Source organism: Podarcis filfolensis (assembly GCF_964270895.1).
Source record: "Podarcis filfolensis genome assembly, chromosome: 11".
In the NCBI taxonomy this organism is placed as follows: Eukaryota; Metazoa; Chordata; class Lepidosauria; order Squamata; family Lacertidae; genus Podarcis; species Podarcis filfolensis.
Genome location: NC_139613.1, coordinates 48,255,261 through 48,272,646, shown reverse-complemented (window position 1 = coordinate 48,272,646; position 17,386 = coordinate 48,255,261). Strand labels below are relative to the sequence as shown.

Here is a 17,386-nt window from a genome sequence, read left to right as displayed (position 1 = left end):
GCTCCTGAATGCATCCCCCTTATTTCAAATTACCCAGAGATGCATGCATGTTCTTCTGGCTCTCAGCAGAGTCCCTGGATTATACTTTCCGCACTACTAACAAACTCTTTTCTAACACGCCGCTACAGAGATAAATATTAGGAAACTCACTTTGGGTGCAGTAGAGACCAGTCCATCCCGGTGTACATTTACACTCCCCATCATAGGCACTGCAGCGAGCTCCATTATGGCAGTTGCAGGTATGGATACAATTTGGGCCCCAATGGGAAGGAGGACAAGCTGAAACAAAAACAAACAAACAAACCCAGTTAGTCTTATTTGGCAAATCAATAACACGGCTCTATAGGACTTTGCTGCTTAGGCCAGGTCACTACAGGTGTTTGTGAATATTATTCATCTTATAATTTCAAATCAGAACATAATTTACAAATGTGATTTCTCGGTCGAACTCGGATTTTTATTATAGTTTTACAATGTTTACCCATCAACTCCCTATGTGGATTTTGGTATTTACAGCAGCGCACTATATACATTTAAATAGTGGCTATATTTAACCCTGCTGCAGTGTAAGGCTAATTTTCTTGTCTACAAAATTGTATAATTTATCTAATTCCGTGTGTACAAATTATGGAGTAGGGGAAACAAGTCAAAAGCAGAAACATCCCCCCCTTTTTCTGTTTAATGTCATAGTGAATCAACTACAACTGGTTCAGCTTTATACACTAAGGTGTGCAACAACCACAAGATTTTGTTTGGGCCCTCGTCTGATGCTGCTGAAAAAAGCCCACTTCAGTCCAAGCTGGTTTGTAGACTGCCTGCTTCCATTTGGGATCCATTAGAGACTGCTTCTTTTGCCCTTTCACTACTGGGAAATTCAAAAATGGCTGTAACTATTTTTTCTTTTGACAGAAGCGGGTAATATTTGCAGGCATGTGAACTACTGTACAGTGAATAAAACCTGCTAAATTACAGGCAAATGGGTCCCAAGCCTTTTTTGATTTCAACAAACACATTTAAAGTTTTTCTAAAAAAGGAAACATCAATAACTTCTTAATTTTGGGGCAGAATTGGATGAAATGTGCATGAAAGGCAATCCCTTCTAAGAGTAGGATCCTGCCACACTTCAAATGGATAGATACAGTGGTTTTCCTGCAAGGGTTGCAGTTATAGATTTTATATACATAAACTTTCTCTCTCATGTATATAAACACACATACACATGTCATCTCTATATGCCATATTGGAAAATGAAGCTCCTGACAAAATGGCAAGACATTTAGTAGGTCCTGTGATTATTCTGCCTAAGCAGATATGAATACAGAATTGGCATCCAGATCTCTAGGTCTGGATATTTATTAAGTAGCAACTGTCTTAAATTGGGGCTCTGTCTGCAAGCAATAACAGCCCTTCTGTCTTGTAATCAAGAAGTATTATTACCCAAGGTAAAAGATAAAGGAAAAGGACCCCTTGGAAAGTTAAGTCCAGACAAAGGTGACAATGGGGTTGTGGCACTCATCTTGCATTAAGGTTGAGGGAGCTGGGGTTTGTCCACAGACAGCTTTCCAGGTCATGTGGCCAGCATGACTAAACCGCTTCTGGCGCAGCGGGACACCATGACGGAAACCAGAGCGCATGGAAATGCTGTTTCCCTTCCCACCGCAGCGATACCTACTTATCTACTTGCACTGGCGTGCTTTCAAACTGCTAGGCTGGCAGGAGCTGGGACAGAGCAACGGGAGCTCACCCCATCACGCGGATTCGAACCTCCGACCTTCTGATCGGCAACCCCAAGAGGCTCAGTAGTTTAGACCACAGTGCCACCCAAGACAGGCTTTGGGATAATACATTGGAATGGTTTTAGTTGGGAGCAGTACGTGACAACTGGTAATCTGGCACTTTTTCTTCTAGTGTTGTCACACTGTAAATTATTCGTAGGTACCAGTTTGATGCCAACCTCTCTCTCTTTCTCCCCTCTGCACCCCATTTTATGGGCTGAGTATTACTTTTATTGGCTGGGTACTGTTAAATTGTTATTTAAAGTTACCTGTTTGTGACCAGGCAATATTAATTATGAACAATATACCATAAAGGGAAGGGACTTGTCATCTGAACCCTTAGATCCACTGAACCACACCAGCAAAACACATTATCAATGTGAATAACAGCCTTCATTGGAAGCCACTAATGAGGTTAGGATCACAGTTCTTTGCCTGGGGACTAATTTTTGTTTTCATCAGTTCCCCAATCAATAAGTCTTTCCATGTCATAGCTTTTTATTTATAGAACAATCAAGACAACTGTACTGTTGTTAATGAGCTGCTACATAGCTGTACAACACCACCCTGATATTTCATGAGAGGGCAGTAAACCAGTTAATAAAGAACCATTATGCACATTCAGATTTGATTTGTACAGATCTAAGGACTAATGCAGAGTAGGGTTATTTACAGCAAATATAGTTTGCTTGTGTGTCATTTGGGGTGGGCGAGTGTCCATGGCTCTCAGGCCCATTTTTAAAAATTATAACTGGAAAAAATATAATAATTAATTTTTCAATTTGGTTCTAATTCTTCTATGGGAAAAAGCTGGTGAACAGTTCAACAAGTAAGAACTGTTAAGTCACATACGCAGAAATCTTTAAGAAGTCTTCGTAGAGGTCACACTGAAGTAACTTTAAGCTAATGGGATCATTACTTTCTGTAAGCCTTATAGCATAAGAACTAAAGGTCTTAATGGAAGTCAAATAAAAATTACCCTTTTCCTTGTCTAAAGGTCAGTCATGGTAAAGATTCCATTTCATTCTACTGGCATCTTTTTGTCACGCAGTATTTTTTTCTATGCATAAAATGCCATTAATGCTTTGGGGGGGGGCATTCAATACACTATTGGTAGAATCTATACAACTGACTGTGTTAGGAAGTCTGATTTCCCCCAAAAAAGTGACACTGCCATGCAAAACTGATGTACTTTGAAGTACAAAAGGTTGAAATCTATTAGCAGTTTACACGTGGCAATTTTGAGGGGGGGAATAAACAAAACTAAAAGTTATATTAATTCCAAAGAACCCCCTAAAAATAAATAAAATACTTGTACTTACGCTGAGAACAGTCACTACCAATCCAGCCAGGATAACATTGGCAAGATCTGTCAATTGGATTGCAGGTTCCATTGTTGGTGCATGTGCAAATTCCTGCACAATTCTTCCCAAATCTGCCACTGGGGCAGACTGTAAAAAGAAACCATAGAACTCATGAATATTCTGCACTCTTGCAGTTCATTTAGACCAATGATAATCAAATTTTATTTTCCAATAGTTTATTTAGCTTCAGAATAGGCTCTATACACAGTAAGATTTTTTTAAAAAAAATACAAAGCGACTGTCTGAAAAATATAACTTTGACTGTAAACAGGAAAAAAGGAGAAAACACTATTGTACTCGGTGTGGTATTACAGTACAGTGTATTTATTTATTTCTTGAAAATCATGTACCGCTTGATTGTAAAAGCATCTCACAGCAGTTTACGAAAATAATTGTGATTTGTACCTTCATTGCAGAGAGCTCCTGTGAAACCAGGGAGACAGTCACACAAACCAGTCACATGGTGACATGGGCCACTGCTGTGAACACACTGGGGGCAGGCCTGGCTACAGCGATGACCATAAAATCCGGGAGAGCAAACTGAAAGCAGAAATATATTACCATATTCACCTTACATTGGTACATAACAAAGCCAAATCTAATACAGTTGCTTTCAGTTCACTGCTGAAGTCTTGAAAACATTTGAGAAATCTGATTTATGCAGGTCACCTGCTTCACAAAGGCAATCGCCCTAGTGGCACGTTAACAAATCTAATACTTTAATAACAGTTTAGAAGAACAACTTAGTATGCATTGCGGTTAATCTAAAACAATTATTGCTGTTGATGCTGATGAATAATGACATATGTCTATAACAACAACTGCTGCTGCTATTAATATTTCAATGTAATGATTATACCATCACTCCCTGACTTGTAGTCTACGTGTCTGGCAAAACTGTATTGGTCATGGGGGACGGGGGTGGTGCTGTGGTCTAAACCACTGAGCCTCTGGGGCTTGCCAATCGGAAGGTTAGCGGTTTGAATCCCTGCAATGGGGTGAGCTCCTGTTGCTCTGTCCCAGCTCCTGCCAACCTAGCAGTTTGAAAGCATGCCAGTGCCCAAAGTGGCTGGGAAATCCAGCCAGATGGGCGGGGTATAAATAATAAATTATTATTATTATTATTATTATTATTATTATTATTATTATTATTAGTTTGGATTTGATATCCCACTTTATCACTACCCTGAGGAGTCTCAAAGCAGCTAACATTCTCCTTTCCCTTCCTCCCCCACAACAGACACTCTGTGAGGTGAGTGGGGCTGAGAGACTTCAAAGAAGTGTGACTGGCCCAAGGTCACCCAGCAGCTGCATGTGGAGGAGCGGAGACGCGAACCCGGTTCCCCAGATTACGAGTCCACTGCTCTTAACCACTACACCACACTGGTATTATTATTATTATTATTAACTCATTGCAGATTTGTTAATAATAAAGCCATGGCATCTCTTTAATTGCCTCATGTCTTTTTTCTGGTGGGGAGGCAGACAATTGCTAATGATTATGATGAATATGGCACATGCAAACAACAACTTCAACAACACCATTATAGAATACTGAATCTTTATGCTATTATTTGTTATGATTATCATTTGTGCAATATTTTTCCTCTCCAGTTGCACAGGGCTGAATCATTGTAACCTGGCAGCTCCTGACGGAACACAAGTTTAAAGTTCTGTTTCCAACTCAAGGGCAATCAAAGTGCAGACAACTATACACTGCTGCTTGCTTTTATTCAACTCAGGACTTTAAAAAACAAAGCAGTTCAATTCATTTTTATGCCAAATACACTAGCTCCTTCTTCTTCTTCGCAGATACATCACCATTTGGATTGCCAGAGGAAGAAAGAAGCTGTTGGGGAGAATTTCTCTCTTTACTCCTTCAGCTTCTCACTGGCAAATTAGTATATTAAGCAATGCTTCAAGTTAAGTGCCTTTTGTTAAGCAGCAATTAACATTTACAAAGCTAACTTTTGCCTTTAAATAATTTGAAGTCATTTAGAAGTCAGCATGCCCGCCTGAGGGCATGCTTGAAACAGGTTGCCTGATCAAAAAGGGAGTCCAGAGACCCTCATGTCTTTTCAATAAAGTAGTGGGCCAGTCCTATTATTTTCCTTCTTCTCCTTACAGTCCAAACTGGATTTGCACAATTTAAGATACCTTGGCAGTCTTGAAAAGCCTGATTCTTTTAAATAGTCATTTCAGAAATGTAATGGGGGAAAAGTCACTGCTTTGCATTATTATCGTGATGATACAACATCATTACATCAGTGTCTTTATATTAGCTAAACAATTAATTGTGAGCCATTATAGATGGTGAGAACTGCTGCTAGCCATGGAAACAATCCATCAAGGATGTCTGTAGCTTTAACAGAATATTTAACAGACTATTTAAAACACGATAAAACATCAACCATTAAAAACTTCCCTAAACAGGGCTGCCTTCAGATGTCTTCTAGAAGTCCGATAGTTGTTTATTTGCTTGACATCTGATGGGAGGGCGTTCCACAGGGCAGGCACCACTACCAAGAAGGCCCCCTGCCTGGTGAAATTCTTACATCCATTACTTTTCGCAGCATTAGGAGACAAGATATAAATCAGGGGTTGGGCATCCTTATCTGCCCCACCCACCCCAGGTCACATTTGGGGTAGGGGAGTCAATCACATGACATCACAATGACATCAAGCAAATCATTTTTGCAGAACACTGTGCACAGAGCTTTGTAAGCCCATGCCCATGCTCGCCGAGTGCTTTGCATAGGTGTTTGCACAGAACTTCGCATGTGGTGACAATCAGCTGACTGGTGGCGCCTGAAAAACCACTTTTGCCCAAGCAGTGTCTTCACCTTCTCTATACCTAACATGACCAGGAGGAAAGGTAAAGGACCCCTGAATGGTTAAGTCCAGTCAAAGGCAACTATTGGGTTGCGGCACTCATTTCGCTTTCAGGCCGAGGGAACTGGTGTTTTTCCACAGGCAGCTTTCCGGGTCATGTGGCCAGAACGACTAAACCGCTTCTGGTGCAACAGAACACCATGTTGGAAATCAGAGAACATGGAAATGCCGTTTACCTTCCTGCCGCAGCGGTACCTATTTATCTACTTGCACTGGTGTGCTTTTGAACTGCTAGACTGGCAGGAGCTGGGACAGTGCAACGGAAGCTCACCACATCGTGGGGATTCAAACAACTGACCTTCTGATCAGCAAGCCCAAGAGGCTCAGTGGTTTAGACCACAGTGCCACCTGTGTCCCTTATCATCAGGAGTAGGACAGGTGGGTATGGCTTTGCCAAAATGGCCTTGCAGGCCAAATGTGGAGACTTGATAGGCAGGCCAAAGGTTCCCCTCACTGTTGTAAATTATCTTGGCAAAAATCAAGATTTGTATACGTAATTTGTTGTATTTTTGGTGTGTTTTTCCCTTAGCACTCTTCTACATTTTTTTCCAGAAATAACCGTTCTCTCAATGTGTCTGAATCTGTCCTACTTGTCTTCCAACTAAAACAAAGCCAAATATTATGGATCTGTGCTAAGGATGCCAAAAACCACTTCCTCATGAATCAGCCAAATTGTACAGGAAGTCGCTGTGCTAGTTCCAGCAGCTGCCAGGAGCATTCCACCCAGAACTATGGTTGAACCATATGGCAAACAGCTTAGAAATGTTTACAGTCCCAGCATGGGGTTGCTATCAAGGAGAGGTTTCTCTCCCAGTAGCTTTTATGTGGGTGGTACAATGTTTGGAACAATCGTAACTTTTTTATTCCCCCTCCCCCTCCGTTTTACAAAGGCGGTTGGCAATAGTTTCTGCGACCATATGCATTTTCCACAGCATCAGACACCAGTCTTGTTGGATGTTGGGTAGTTGGACAGATAATATACAAAATTACAAATTAAACAATTGTAACAAGATTACTGCCAAAGCAAATTTTTATTAGTAACAGTGGAAGTGCATATTGTGCTAATTACAGAAAATCGTAGTACTTAGCACTGGGTTCAATTTACAATAAGGTAAAAAAGAGGTAAAGGACCCCTGGACAGTTAAGTTCAGTCAAAGGCGGCTATGGGGTGTGGTGCTCATCTCGCTTTTCAGGCTGAAGGAGATGGCATTTGTCTGCAGACAGCTTTCCGGGTCATGTGGCCAACATGACTAAACCGCTTCTGGCGCAATGAAACACTACGGTGGAAGCCAGAGCGCACGGAAACACTGTTTACCTTCCCGCAACAGCGGTACCTATTTATGAACTCGTGCTGGTATGATTTCAAACTGGAGATCACCCCATCGTGCGGATTCGAACTGGCAACCTTCTGATTGGCAAGCCCAAGAGGCTCAGTGGTTTAGACGCCACCCCAGTCCCTCAGTAGCTTACAATACTACTTGTAGTTTACAATACTACCATTCAGCATTATAGCACAGCCATAGTAAATAGAAGAACAAGAGACTTAGAAGCTTACTTCTTTGGCAAGTAGTGCCTCTGTAGCCAGGTGCGCATTCACAGATCCCTTCGTCTGGCGAACATGATGCTCCATTTTTGCAGTAACAGGACAGCGAACAGTTTGGACCCCAGTGTCCTTCAGTACATACACTGTCACAATGCATGCCTACAAGTGTACAAGCAGACAGAGCTGTCACGAACTGCAGGAAAACTCTCAAATCAAAGGTATCACAAGCATGAGGCTGCTAACACTGCACAGCTATCAGAAGGAAAATGATGCAAGGAAGAACCATGCAAAGGGATTGTTTATTCTGCAATGCTTTAGGCAACATATCATAATGCATTCAAATGGTGTTTTTAAGATAATATGCGTTGTACGCAACTCCGCCATTCCACTCGTGAAACAGACTTCCACTCATACAATGGAACTTTCCTCTTCTCTCTCCTGCAGTCCCTTGTGTATCCCCAAAGCTGCTCTGAAGGGTTGGGGGGATTCTCTAGAGCTGATTTGGACTATGTGAGGGGAGAGGGGAGGAAGTGTCATTGCACTAGTGGAACGCCGCTCACACTGTATTGGATACAACCCAATATATTTAGAAATACATACATTATGGTAAGAATAAGCATTTAAACAGATATTTTGTGTACATTTAAGTATATAAATATGAATTTTCACATGGATTATTATTATTATTAACTGCAATTAATGCAGGAATGGCACAGACTGGAAATTGACCGATATTTCCCATCCTGAATAGGACCAGATACTGAGCTAGAAGGACATTTGTTGTTTATCCAGAAAAAAAGCAGTCATTTTCTTCCTATCTTTTTCTGGCCCTGTCATTCCATTGGGGGAGGGGAACCGAGTTCAGTTTCAGATTATTATTTTTCCGTTTTGAATGAGGAAAATCTGAAGGCAACAGCTACTGAAGAAACCCACTTATGTACTAAATTCAGTGCCTTTTTCTAAAAACAAATGTTTAGGGGTACTCTCATTTTGACTCAAGAAAATCATTTTATAGTTCAAATCGGGAAAAATAAAAACAGTAAATGGACAAAAGTACAAAAATTCACAAAATGTTTAGTGGTAAGTGTACCTCTGTGTCCCCCCCCCAGAAAAAAAGCACTGGTAATCTGATTACTGCTAGGTTTCCTGCCCAACTGAAATAAGCGAAGTACAAGACAGATTCAAAATGCTAGCAATGCTAAGGACCCTGGTCATTCAATGTTTTGCCTCATTGCTTTTTGCAAAAGTTTATACAACATGGGCAGAACTCCAGCACGTATTCTTCTTCTTTGGCGACCACTCGTAGCCGAGTAAGATTGTCTTCCATGAACACGGTCTGAGCAGTGAGTCCGTAAGTGACTGTGGAGGCCAGTTCTGGATCCACAGTAACACAACAATGGCTCATAGGAACCATAGGTCTTTTTCGCCCCTCTTTTACAGTTAGTAAAACTAACTCCCTTGATTTCTTTGTTTTTTATTACTTCTCAGAAGTCTCCTTTCATGTCAAATGCCAGTCGGAATCCACTGCAGCTCTCAGACCTTATTGTGTCTACAGTGCTTTCTATTATCAATTGACTTATTATTAGCGTACAGCTACTGAATGAATCATTTGGCTAAAGAAAAAGGGGACTAAATCCAGAAGAATGACTAGCTTTGTAAGTATTTCATGAAAAATGTGCTTCAGCTCCACTTGCTATTAGACTTCTTAAACGAGCAACTCAGGAAAACAGACTCCCCCCTCCCCCCGGTTTTTGCACAGGAAGCTTTATTTAAATCACCCCAGAGTAATTATTTTGCACAGTTTGCTGAAGAACTGGGAAAGACTGCAAGACAATTCATTACTGCGGCTGCCTGTACAATAAGCAGTCCCACCCACCTGCTCTATAGGGGATGTGTCCTGTCTGAGAAATATTTCCTGTTCGATGGAAGAAAGGTGAACGAAGGTCAAAACCTTTGCAACTTTGACCCTGACGCCGACTTAAGGCTGTCAGAGAAGCTGCCACAGAGGCAACTGTAGTGGGAAATGCGTCACACTGAAATTTGACAAGAACTCAACAACTAATTTTGCACAGGATGCTGAACAACCATAAAGGGACTACTTTTCCTGAGTGAATGCGCAAATTTGAATGGAATTTGAACTGATTGCCAAGACACAGAAGACTCGTTATGCTATCAGCATTTTACAAGCTGATTTTTGTCTGCCTAGCTAACGGGAGTTTTCTGAATCAAGACACAAAGTACCTTATTTTTCAACAGCTTAGAACAACCTTTTTCAACTTGTAACCTAAACAGAGGCACCTAGATTTGCATCTGAATGAGATTCCTAAGTGAAAGATACTGAGGGCCCTTATATGCCACTGAAAGCTGCATGAACGCAGCACCTGAAAAAAAAAAACATGAACATGCTGCAAAGTTCTAAAATACAGGCTCAGATGTGGGAATTCACGTGTATAAGCTTGGAGGAGACAAGTGAAAACGGCTGAGCAAAAAATATGGGTTCAGTAGAACCCAGTAAAGAAAAACTAGTAATATAGCCCTCACTTGCCTTTTTACTGGTTTCCACCTGACTTCTCCAATGGCCATGTGTTAAGTTGCACATTAGTAAGGTGAATTGAAAGAGTTCTGGGTGGTCAATGTGGCATATTTTAATGAATTTTAAGTAAAAATGATTTAAAGGACATATATTTAAACATATTATCAGACATCTCATCATCTGGTTGAAGTTCATGGCTGCATTTGCATGTAATTCTGAACAGCTTTTACACCCCCCTCTTCCCCTTCTGGTACAACCATGATAAGTATGGACATCTACGCTTCCATTTTTATTAATCACGGTTTTGTGTTACATCCAAACCCTAAACTGTGGTTTATTTTAACTATTGTTTGCAGAAGCAAGTAAGCTTAAAAGTGCCCCTGCCATAATAAGCCTACAGTACTGTGTGAATTCATCAGCCAGTGCTAACTGCCATCATCTTAGTGCAAAATCCTTATTCTTACAATAAAATGAAATTTCCACACAAGCCGCTATTAGGAAATGAATGATTTGATCCTTATGTACCAGGATCCTTTACATGAAGACTGGCTGTCTTTTCTTTCTTTTAGTAATTCTAACCCTGGGGAGCTGAAGCCCCTTAATTCTCAGAATTAATTTTGGATGGCTTATCTAAGCTAAGTTTGGATGTTCAAAGATTACAGAAGTCATATGTAAATATGCAGAAAATGCAATAAAGACCAGTTGAAGCAATGTACATACTCTGTGACACAGATCGGAGTACAGTGGAACCTCAGTTGTCGAACATAATCCATTCCGGAAGACTATTTGACTTCTGAAACATTCAACAACTGAGGTGCAATAGGCGGTAGGCAATTTCAGTGGAGAAAAGCGCCTCAGAAGCCGTTCGACTTCCGAGGTGTGCTTGAAAACGGAAGCATTCACTTCCGGGTTTTCGGTGTTCAGGTTCTGAATCATTCAGCTTCAGAGACACTCAAAAACTGAGGTTCCACTGTATATAACGAAGTATTTGATTGTTATTTTTGTGTTGCCATTAAAGAAATACATAAATGAACAAGCTTCATAAATTACCAATGGAAGTTGTTGTGCTTTGGTAAGCCAACTTAAGACAAGTTCAGACATTACAACAAGCTGTGGTTAGTTACAAACAGAAATGAAAGCTTATTAACTCCTTGTGGCCACACATATAAAAGTCTAAGGCTCACTTACATTCACACAATACACTTAAAGCACATTTGAACCACATCGCTTTCCCCAAAGAATCCTGGGAATTGAAGTCTGTTAAGGGTGCTGGGAACTGTAGCTCTATGAGGATTGAACTACAGTTCTCAGGATTCTTTGGCAAAAGCCATGACTGTGAAAGGGGTAGAAATGTGTTTTAAATGTATAGTGTAGGTATTGGCTGTCACAGCTTATCAGTCTGACTGAGAGAAAACCTGTGTGTGTATATGCACATATACAGCTAATCTGATTTTTTTCTTATGAGTTTAGGTTCTTGTCCATAAACATTAATCTATTATATTTATTTTATCTCGGTATAGCTCACACAGAAAATTTCTAAGAGAATTTGTATCTGCAGCAGACGTGTGCATGCTCAGATTTTGAATAACAAATGTCAGCAAACAGCTCTGCCTTATTTTTTTGAATGATTTAAGACTGCAGACAACAGAGCTGCGTGGGTAATTTGCATGCAAGTCTACCGACACAATTTTAACTAAAATCAATATGAATAATGTATCCAGGAAGCTCTGAACGTTTAAAATGTGCCCTATGAAACAAAAGAATTATGAATAAGTTGGTACGCAAATTTCATTCTTGATAAGCAGATTGGTAAGGAAAAGTTTTTGCCAGGATAATGGACAAAGAACTCTTTGACGGCCTTTGCAAGTTGCTAGGCAATAGCTAAATGGTCATGATAAACTTCAGCTAAGCAGCTCTGAAGAAATCCTCATGCATTTAATGCTCAAAGGACTATGCCAAGTGTTTCACATCTAAATTAGCATTCCTGCAGCATCTGTAATTGTGTGAAAGAAGTAAATAATCCTTTGAGTGGTAACATCTATGTTGTTATGATGTTATATATATTAAGACTTTAATTATACACACACCTACAAGGAAGGAAGTGTCATTGAACTCAGTGGGGTTGACTTATGAGCTGGTAAATATAGGATCGTGTTGTGAAATACTTTTAGTAATGCAACAGTGTGATGTACTGCACTGAGGCTGTGGAACATAACATCCAGGCCAGGGACACTGACCCCAAAGGAGAACCTATCCCAACACTGGGACTCAACTCTCCACACCTCCATTGCTGTTGGAGACCCAGTAACTAGTTCACACCGACAGCTAGTAGATTGAATATCAGGAGAAATTTCTCATATTGAAAAGCCACAATAAAGGTCTCTTCAAAACCAACATTTCCATCATAGGGGCCAGCTCCTAGGGGCTGAGGTCCCTAGGGTCTGACTCCCCCAATAAAATATTTGAGGGGGTTGCCCCTCCAAAAGTTGATGGGCCTTGCCATTCAAATGGTGTAGATGTGCCGTGTCCTGTGATTGATTATGTGGCCGGGGCTTATCTACACCCCAATATTCCATTCAAATTGGCACCCCTGATTTCCACTACATATTTTGAAAAGCTGTTTGTTCACTATGCATTTTGACAGCTCTTATGATTCCATAACCAAATTTTGCATGGTAGTTCTTGGGATCAAGGAGCAGATTTTTCATCTATGTTTGGATACAACTGGATGCTGTTTTGAATCAAAACTGTGGACTGAACATTTCAAAACTGCACTGATTTTAACCAATGATTTCCACACTTTTTACACTTCTTTTGTTTCTAAGAATTTCCAAGCAACACTAGGTATGAGGATGCTAATACAGCAAAGCAAAGTAAGTCCTACACTGAAAACTATAGTTACCCCATTAATTTATCCCCAGAATATTTTTATTGTCAGCGATATGTGGTATTTTTTGCTATATGCCCACAGGAACTGTTTCATAGTGCCCTAACTCCTGATTAACACATCCAAAGGTGTAGCCATGTTCATCTGTTGCAGCAAAAGAAAGAAAGAAAGAAAGAAGTCCTGTAGTACGGTCTGAGGTCATACCCCTTGCTGGAGCTAAGTCTATCTAGGTTTGGGCAATTGCCTAGGAAACATATGTATATTGCCTTAGGCTTCATGATGGAAGAAAGGCAGAATATAAAGAGTAAGAAAATATATAAATGCATGTGTTGAAATCAACTTCATAAGTCTTCTAGCATAATAAATCCATTAGTTTTGAGGTGCTACAGAACTCTTGATTTTCCTGATAAAACAGTTATTGAGGTCAATATGCTTGGTTTGAGGTCTCAGAAAATCTTTTACAAAAAGTTTCAACACCTCTTCTAACTCCTTAAAGCTATTTTCCTATTAAAGTAAGGGCAGGCACTCAAGGGAACACAGGTGCATCCTTCAGAGAAAAACTTCAGGAGAGTATTCTCAAGCAGAACAACGCAGGCACATAAAAAAACAAAACAAAAACCAGAGTGCAGTGTGAGTGTGTACTTAAGCAAGGAGTTGAGGCAGCTGGAAAGGATAATTTAAGAGAAAGAGAAACTCAGTGGAACTGCCACAAGGAGAGGATGGAATGGTATGAAGGGAGAGGCCTAAACAGAGCTGGTGAAAGAATGGTGTCGACCGAAAACAAAACAAAGGCACAAACTCACACAAAAAGTGTGTTTTGCTTTCGTCAGAGGTCCATGTGTTGCTAATTTTAGAACCCGTATCATTTCAGAGGCTGTATTAATGCCACAAACTGCAATTCCTTTGCTTCCATTTTTTGTATTGCTGGCAAATGCATAGGAAAAGAAGTACAAGATACATTGTTCCATTTCCCACAAGAGAACCTCAAATGAAGTATTTGCAATGGGTTGAAGAGCAACCTTGTACCTTGTCCCCAAACACAAACAACATGAAAAAGGTGCACTGCTTGCACATGAATTGGAAGGGGGGGCTAAGTATTGGATTGGGGGTCCAGCAGCTTGCTGTTGTGTATCTACTTCAGCACTAGTGGTAAGGGCACATGCTTTTATCAGGTCTCTCAATCAGGATGCAAAACAGTGCTGTGCTAAACAAAAACAAAAATCTTACAGTAGACAAACATAGAGTCCACAGTCTAATTTGCTGCCTTAAAACAGACAGGACTAATCCATAAATCAGTATTACAGTCTGCTATGCCACCAGTGTTTATAATGCCCCATAGTACACTAGTAAAACTTCATAACTGGAGACCTAACATAAGTTTTTAAGTGCTCTTGCACCAAAGTTATCAGCAAGCCCTGACATTTTCCACAAAATGTCACAGCACAGCAAAAAATAATGTGCCATGACCTGTAAAATGCTTCAACTCTTTCCACAAAAACCTGTGCTTTTCATAACGGTTTAATGGAAAATCCTTGTCAAACAGAGTCCAGATTTGCTGATCTTACAGACATACTTTGAAGCACGACATCAACGTGGCTGCTTTCGGAAGAGGTGGAATTGTTCAGTGAGGACATAAAATCCCAACCCTCAAATCCACACCGGCTTGCTGAGAGCCAAGTCTGGTGTACGGGGTCAGGACAGAGATGGGGAACTTGTGGCTTGCCAATCGTTGTTGGACTTCAGTTCTTGTCATCCTTTACCACAGCCCCAGTGGTAAGGGATTATGGAAGCTGTAGTGCGACATTTGAAGGGCCACACGTTCCTCACCCAATTTAGAGCATATGACTAGCACCAGAGAGATTCAAAGACGAGATATTATTAAAATTTGCATACCGCCCTATACCCGTAGATCTAAGGGTGGTTCACAGCATAAAATTACAATATAAAAAACACAAAATGCACCATAAAAATTAAAACAGAAGCAACCTAATAATCCTCCTTCCCACAACACATATAGAAGGGCATCGGATATCAATTAGCTAAAGGCCTGGTTAAAGAGGAAGATTTCCGCCTAGCACCTAAAGGTGTATAATGAAGGCACCAGGTGAACTTCCCTGGGGAGAGCATTCCACAGATGGGGAGCCACTGCAGAGAAGGCCCCGTTCTCATGTTGCCACCCTCTGGACCTCTCGTGAACACAAAGAAGGGCTTCAGAGGATAATCTCAGGGTCCGGGTAGGTTCACACCACATTTTCTATTACTTGCATTCAAGCCATATCCCTATCTGCTTAATTGCCCCGAAGTTCTTGGTAAACCAGGGAGCTGAATGGATGCCCCATGTCAAGAGCCAGTGAACTGCAGCCAGCCGTCTTCTCAGTGAAAACCCTTCTGGGCTAACTATGCCCATCCAAAGTGGATCTTTCTGGGCAGTGGGCAGGAAGGAGTATAAAGGACTTCCTTTTCTAGCTGAGTCTTGCTAAGGTAAGTAGGTCTTCCTGAGCAATGGTGTCTTCCAGTATTCCCAGCTGTTCTTTGGTCCTGATTCCTGGCTTGTTCTTTGGTCCTGCCTTGCTCATCAGTTCTCACTACTAAACTGTCTCATGGCTCCTGACAGGAACCATGCCAAGGGAAAACTCATTGACGGGTCTCAGAGACTCCCATCAGATTCTATCAACCTCTAAGAGTGGACCATTATAATATCCCCACCACTGCTGTAGAGGGAAACAGTTAGTGCCAGCCACCAACTCACCAGGAAGTGATCTTCCCGTAACATTCAGTTCCTGGAATAACCATGAGATTATCTGCCATTACGGAAAAGGAGTAGAATCCTTGTGCTCCATGAACAGGATTATTTATGTATATTTAGTACATTTATATCATGGTTTTCTTTCCTCATGTAACTCAATAGTGGCATACATAGAATCCCCAGGTGATCGCCTATCCAGGTCCTCAGCAGATGCAGTCTGTCCTACAGCTACCTTACTTGAAAGAGGCAAAGGAGAGAGAAAGTACCCCTTTTGTACTGAAAGTCACTCCCTCCTGGTTTCATTTTGCCCCCTAAGATACTGTTTTACTTTTGGAGCAAACAGGGAGGTGGCAATTTTTTATTTTAAAAACTGGCATGAGCTCCTGATCAAGATGGGAAACCTATTTTGGATTGGAGACCCGTGACTCAATTTCCCCCCCAAATATAACTGTCTTGGTTAAGTATGCTGGTTTCAAACCATTTCCAACGTTTTGTGTCATTTGGTTCTTATACTTGTTATGTGCAGGCAATAGTTGTTGTCCATTGAATAAACGGATCTAGATCTTATCCATTTACAGCATGGTTAGGTAACCTTTGGCCCTCCAAATGCTCTAGACTACAAGTCCCATCAGCCCCAGCAAACATGGTCAATGGACAGGGATGCTGGGAGATGCCATTCAGCAACACCTGGAGGGCCAAAGGTTCCCCACCCCTGATTTAGAGAACAATGGTAAAACCCTACCATACTTTGGATGTACTATTGCCCCACTCATTTTAAATGTACCTGACCATCCTGGGAGGCAGCGACAATAGCCAGTAGTGGGATGGCAGCCATCTGCATGGCTGCAGTCACAGCGCTCTGAACAGTCCAACCCGTATGTGCCATCCTGTCAGAAAAAAAGAAGACAAAATAATGCTGAATGTAAACAGTAAATTTTAGATGCAAGTGGTTTAGAGCTTCAAATTTCAGGGCTCCAAGTGATGGGATAACAAGCAATTCCTGGCTGATTTCCATATATTTGTACAGGGAAAGGACATCACTCAGTGGCAGAGCAATTGCTTTGGATGCAAAAGGTCTAAGGCTCAATCCTCAGACTCTCCAGGTGGGGTTAGGAATGTCCACTGTCTGAAACCACAGAGAGATGGTGCTAGTCAGCACTGACATTACTGAGCTAGATGGAGCAATGGTCTGCCTCAGCATAAGGGAGCTTCCTATGCTCTTATGTTTTTGCCCTAACGGGCCTTAAAGCAGCTCAGAAGAGGGGATTTTGATCAGGGGAAACAGCGTGGGGTTCTGATCCAATTGCTCTCTCATTCATACAAGTGCACACAAGAAATGAAAAGAGGTGTGAGTTGTTGACTGGATTATCTAGCTACAGGTTAATATTTGCCACCAAAGATTAACCGTTGTAAGAACAGCTATAATTCAGAGGCGGACTTAGGGGAGTGCAACCAGTTCGCCCACACTAGATGGAGTGTGTACAGAGGTCCTGGGCTGTCAAGACAACCAGACCCCACTTTTGGCCTTACTGATGTGGTCTAAAGGAAAGCAGAGCAATACGTCTGTCACCAGCTTGGCTGCAGGAGGAGCCAGAAGGGAGCATACAAGCCGCCATTTGACCATTTTAGGGACTCCACTCCAGATT

The 17,386-nt window shown here is 41.3% G+C and overlaps 1 protein-coding gene across 2 annotated transcripts in view; it reads right to left on the bottom strand.

Annotated features, from left to right (window-relative positions):
• MEGF10 (multiple EGF like domains 10) overlaps nucleotides 1-17,386 on the bottom strand; it is a 115,544-nt gene that overhangs the window by 14,041 nt on the left and 84,117 nt on the right. For both annotated transcript variants that reach the window (XM_083576588.1, XM_083576587.1), the window contains exons 13-17: nucleotides 16,525-16,627; nucleotides 7,587-7,733; nucleotides 3,545-3,679; nucleotides 3,098-3,226; nucleotides 151-279 (exon numbers count right to left, since the gene is read on the bottom strand). In XM_083576588.1, the coding sequence (XP_083432714.1) occupies nucleotides 151-279; nucleotides 3,098-3,226; nucleotides 3,545-3,679; nucleotides 7,587-7,733; nucleotides 16,525-16,627 (643 nt within the window). The remainder of the gene's footprint in view (nucleotides 1-150; nucleotides 280-3,097; nucleotides 3,227-3,544; nucleotides 3,680-7,586; nucleotides 7,734-16,524; nucleotides 16,628-17,386) is intronic.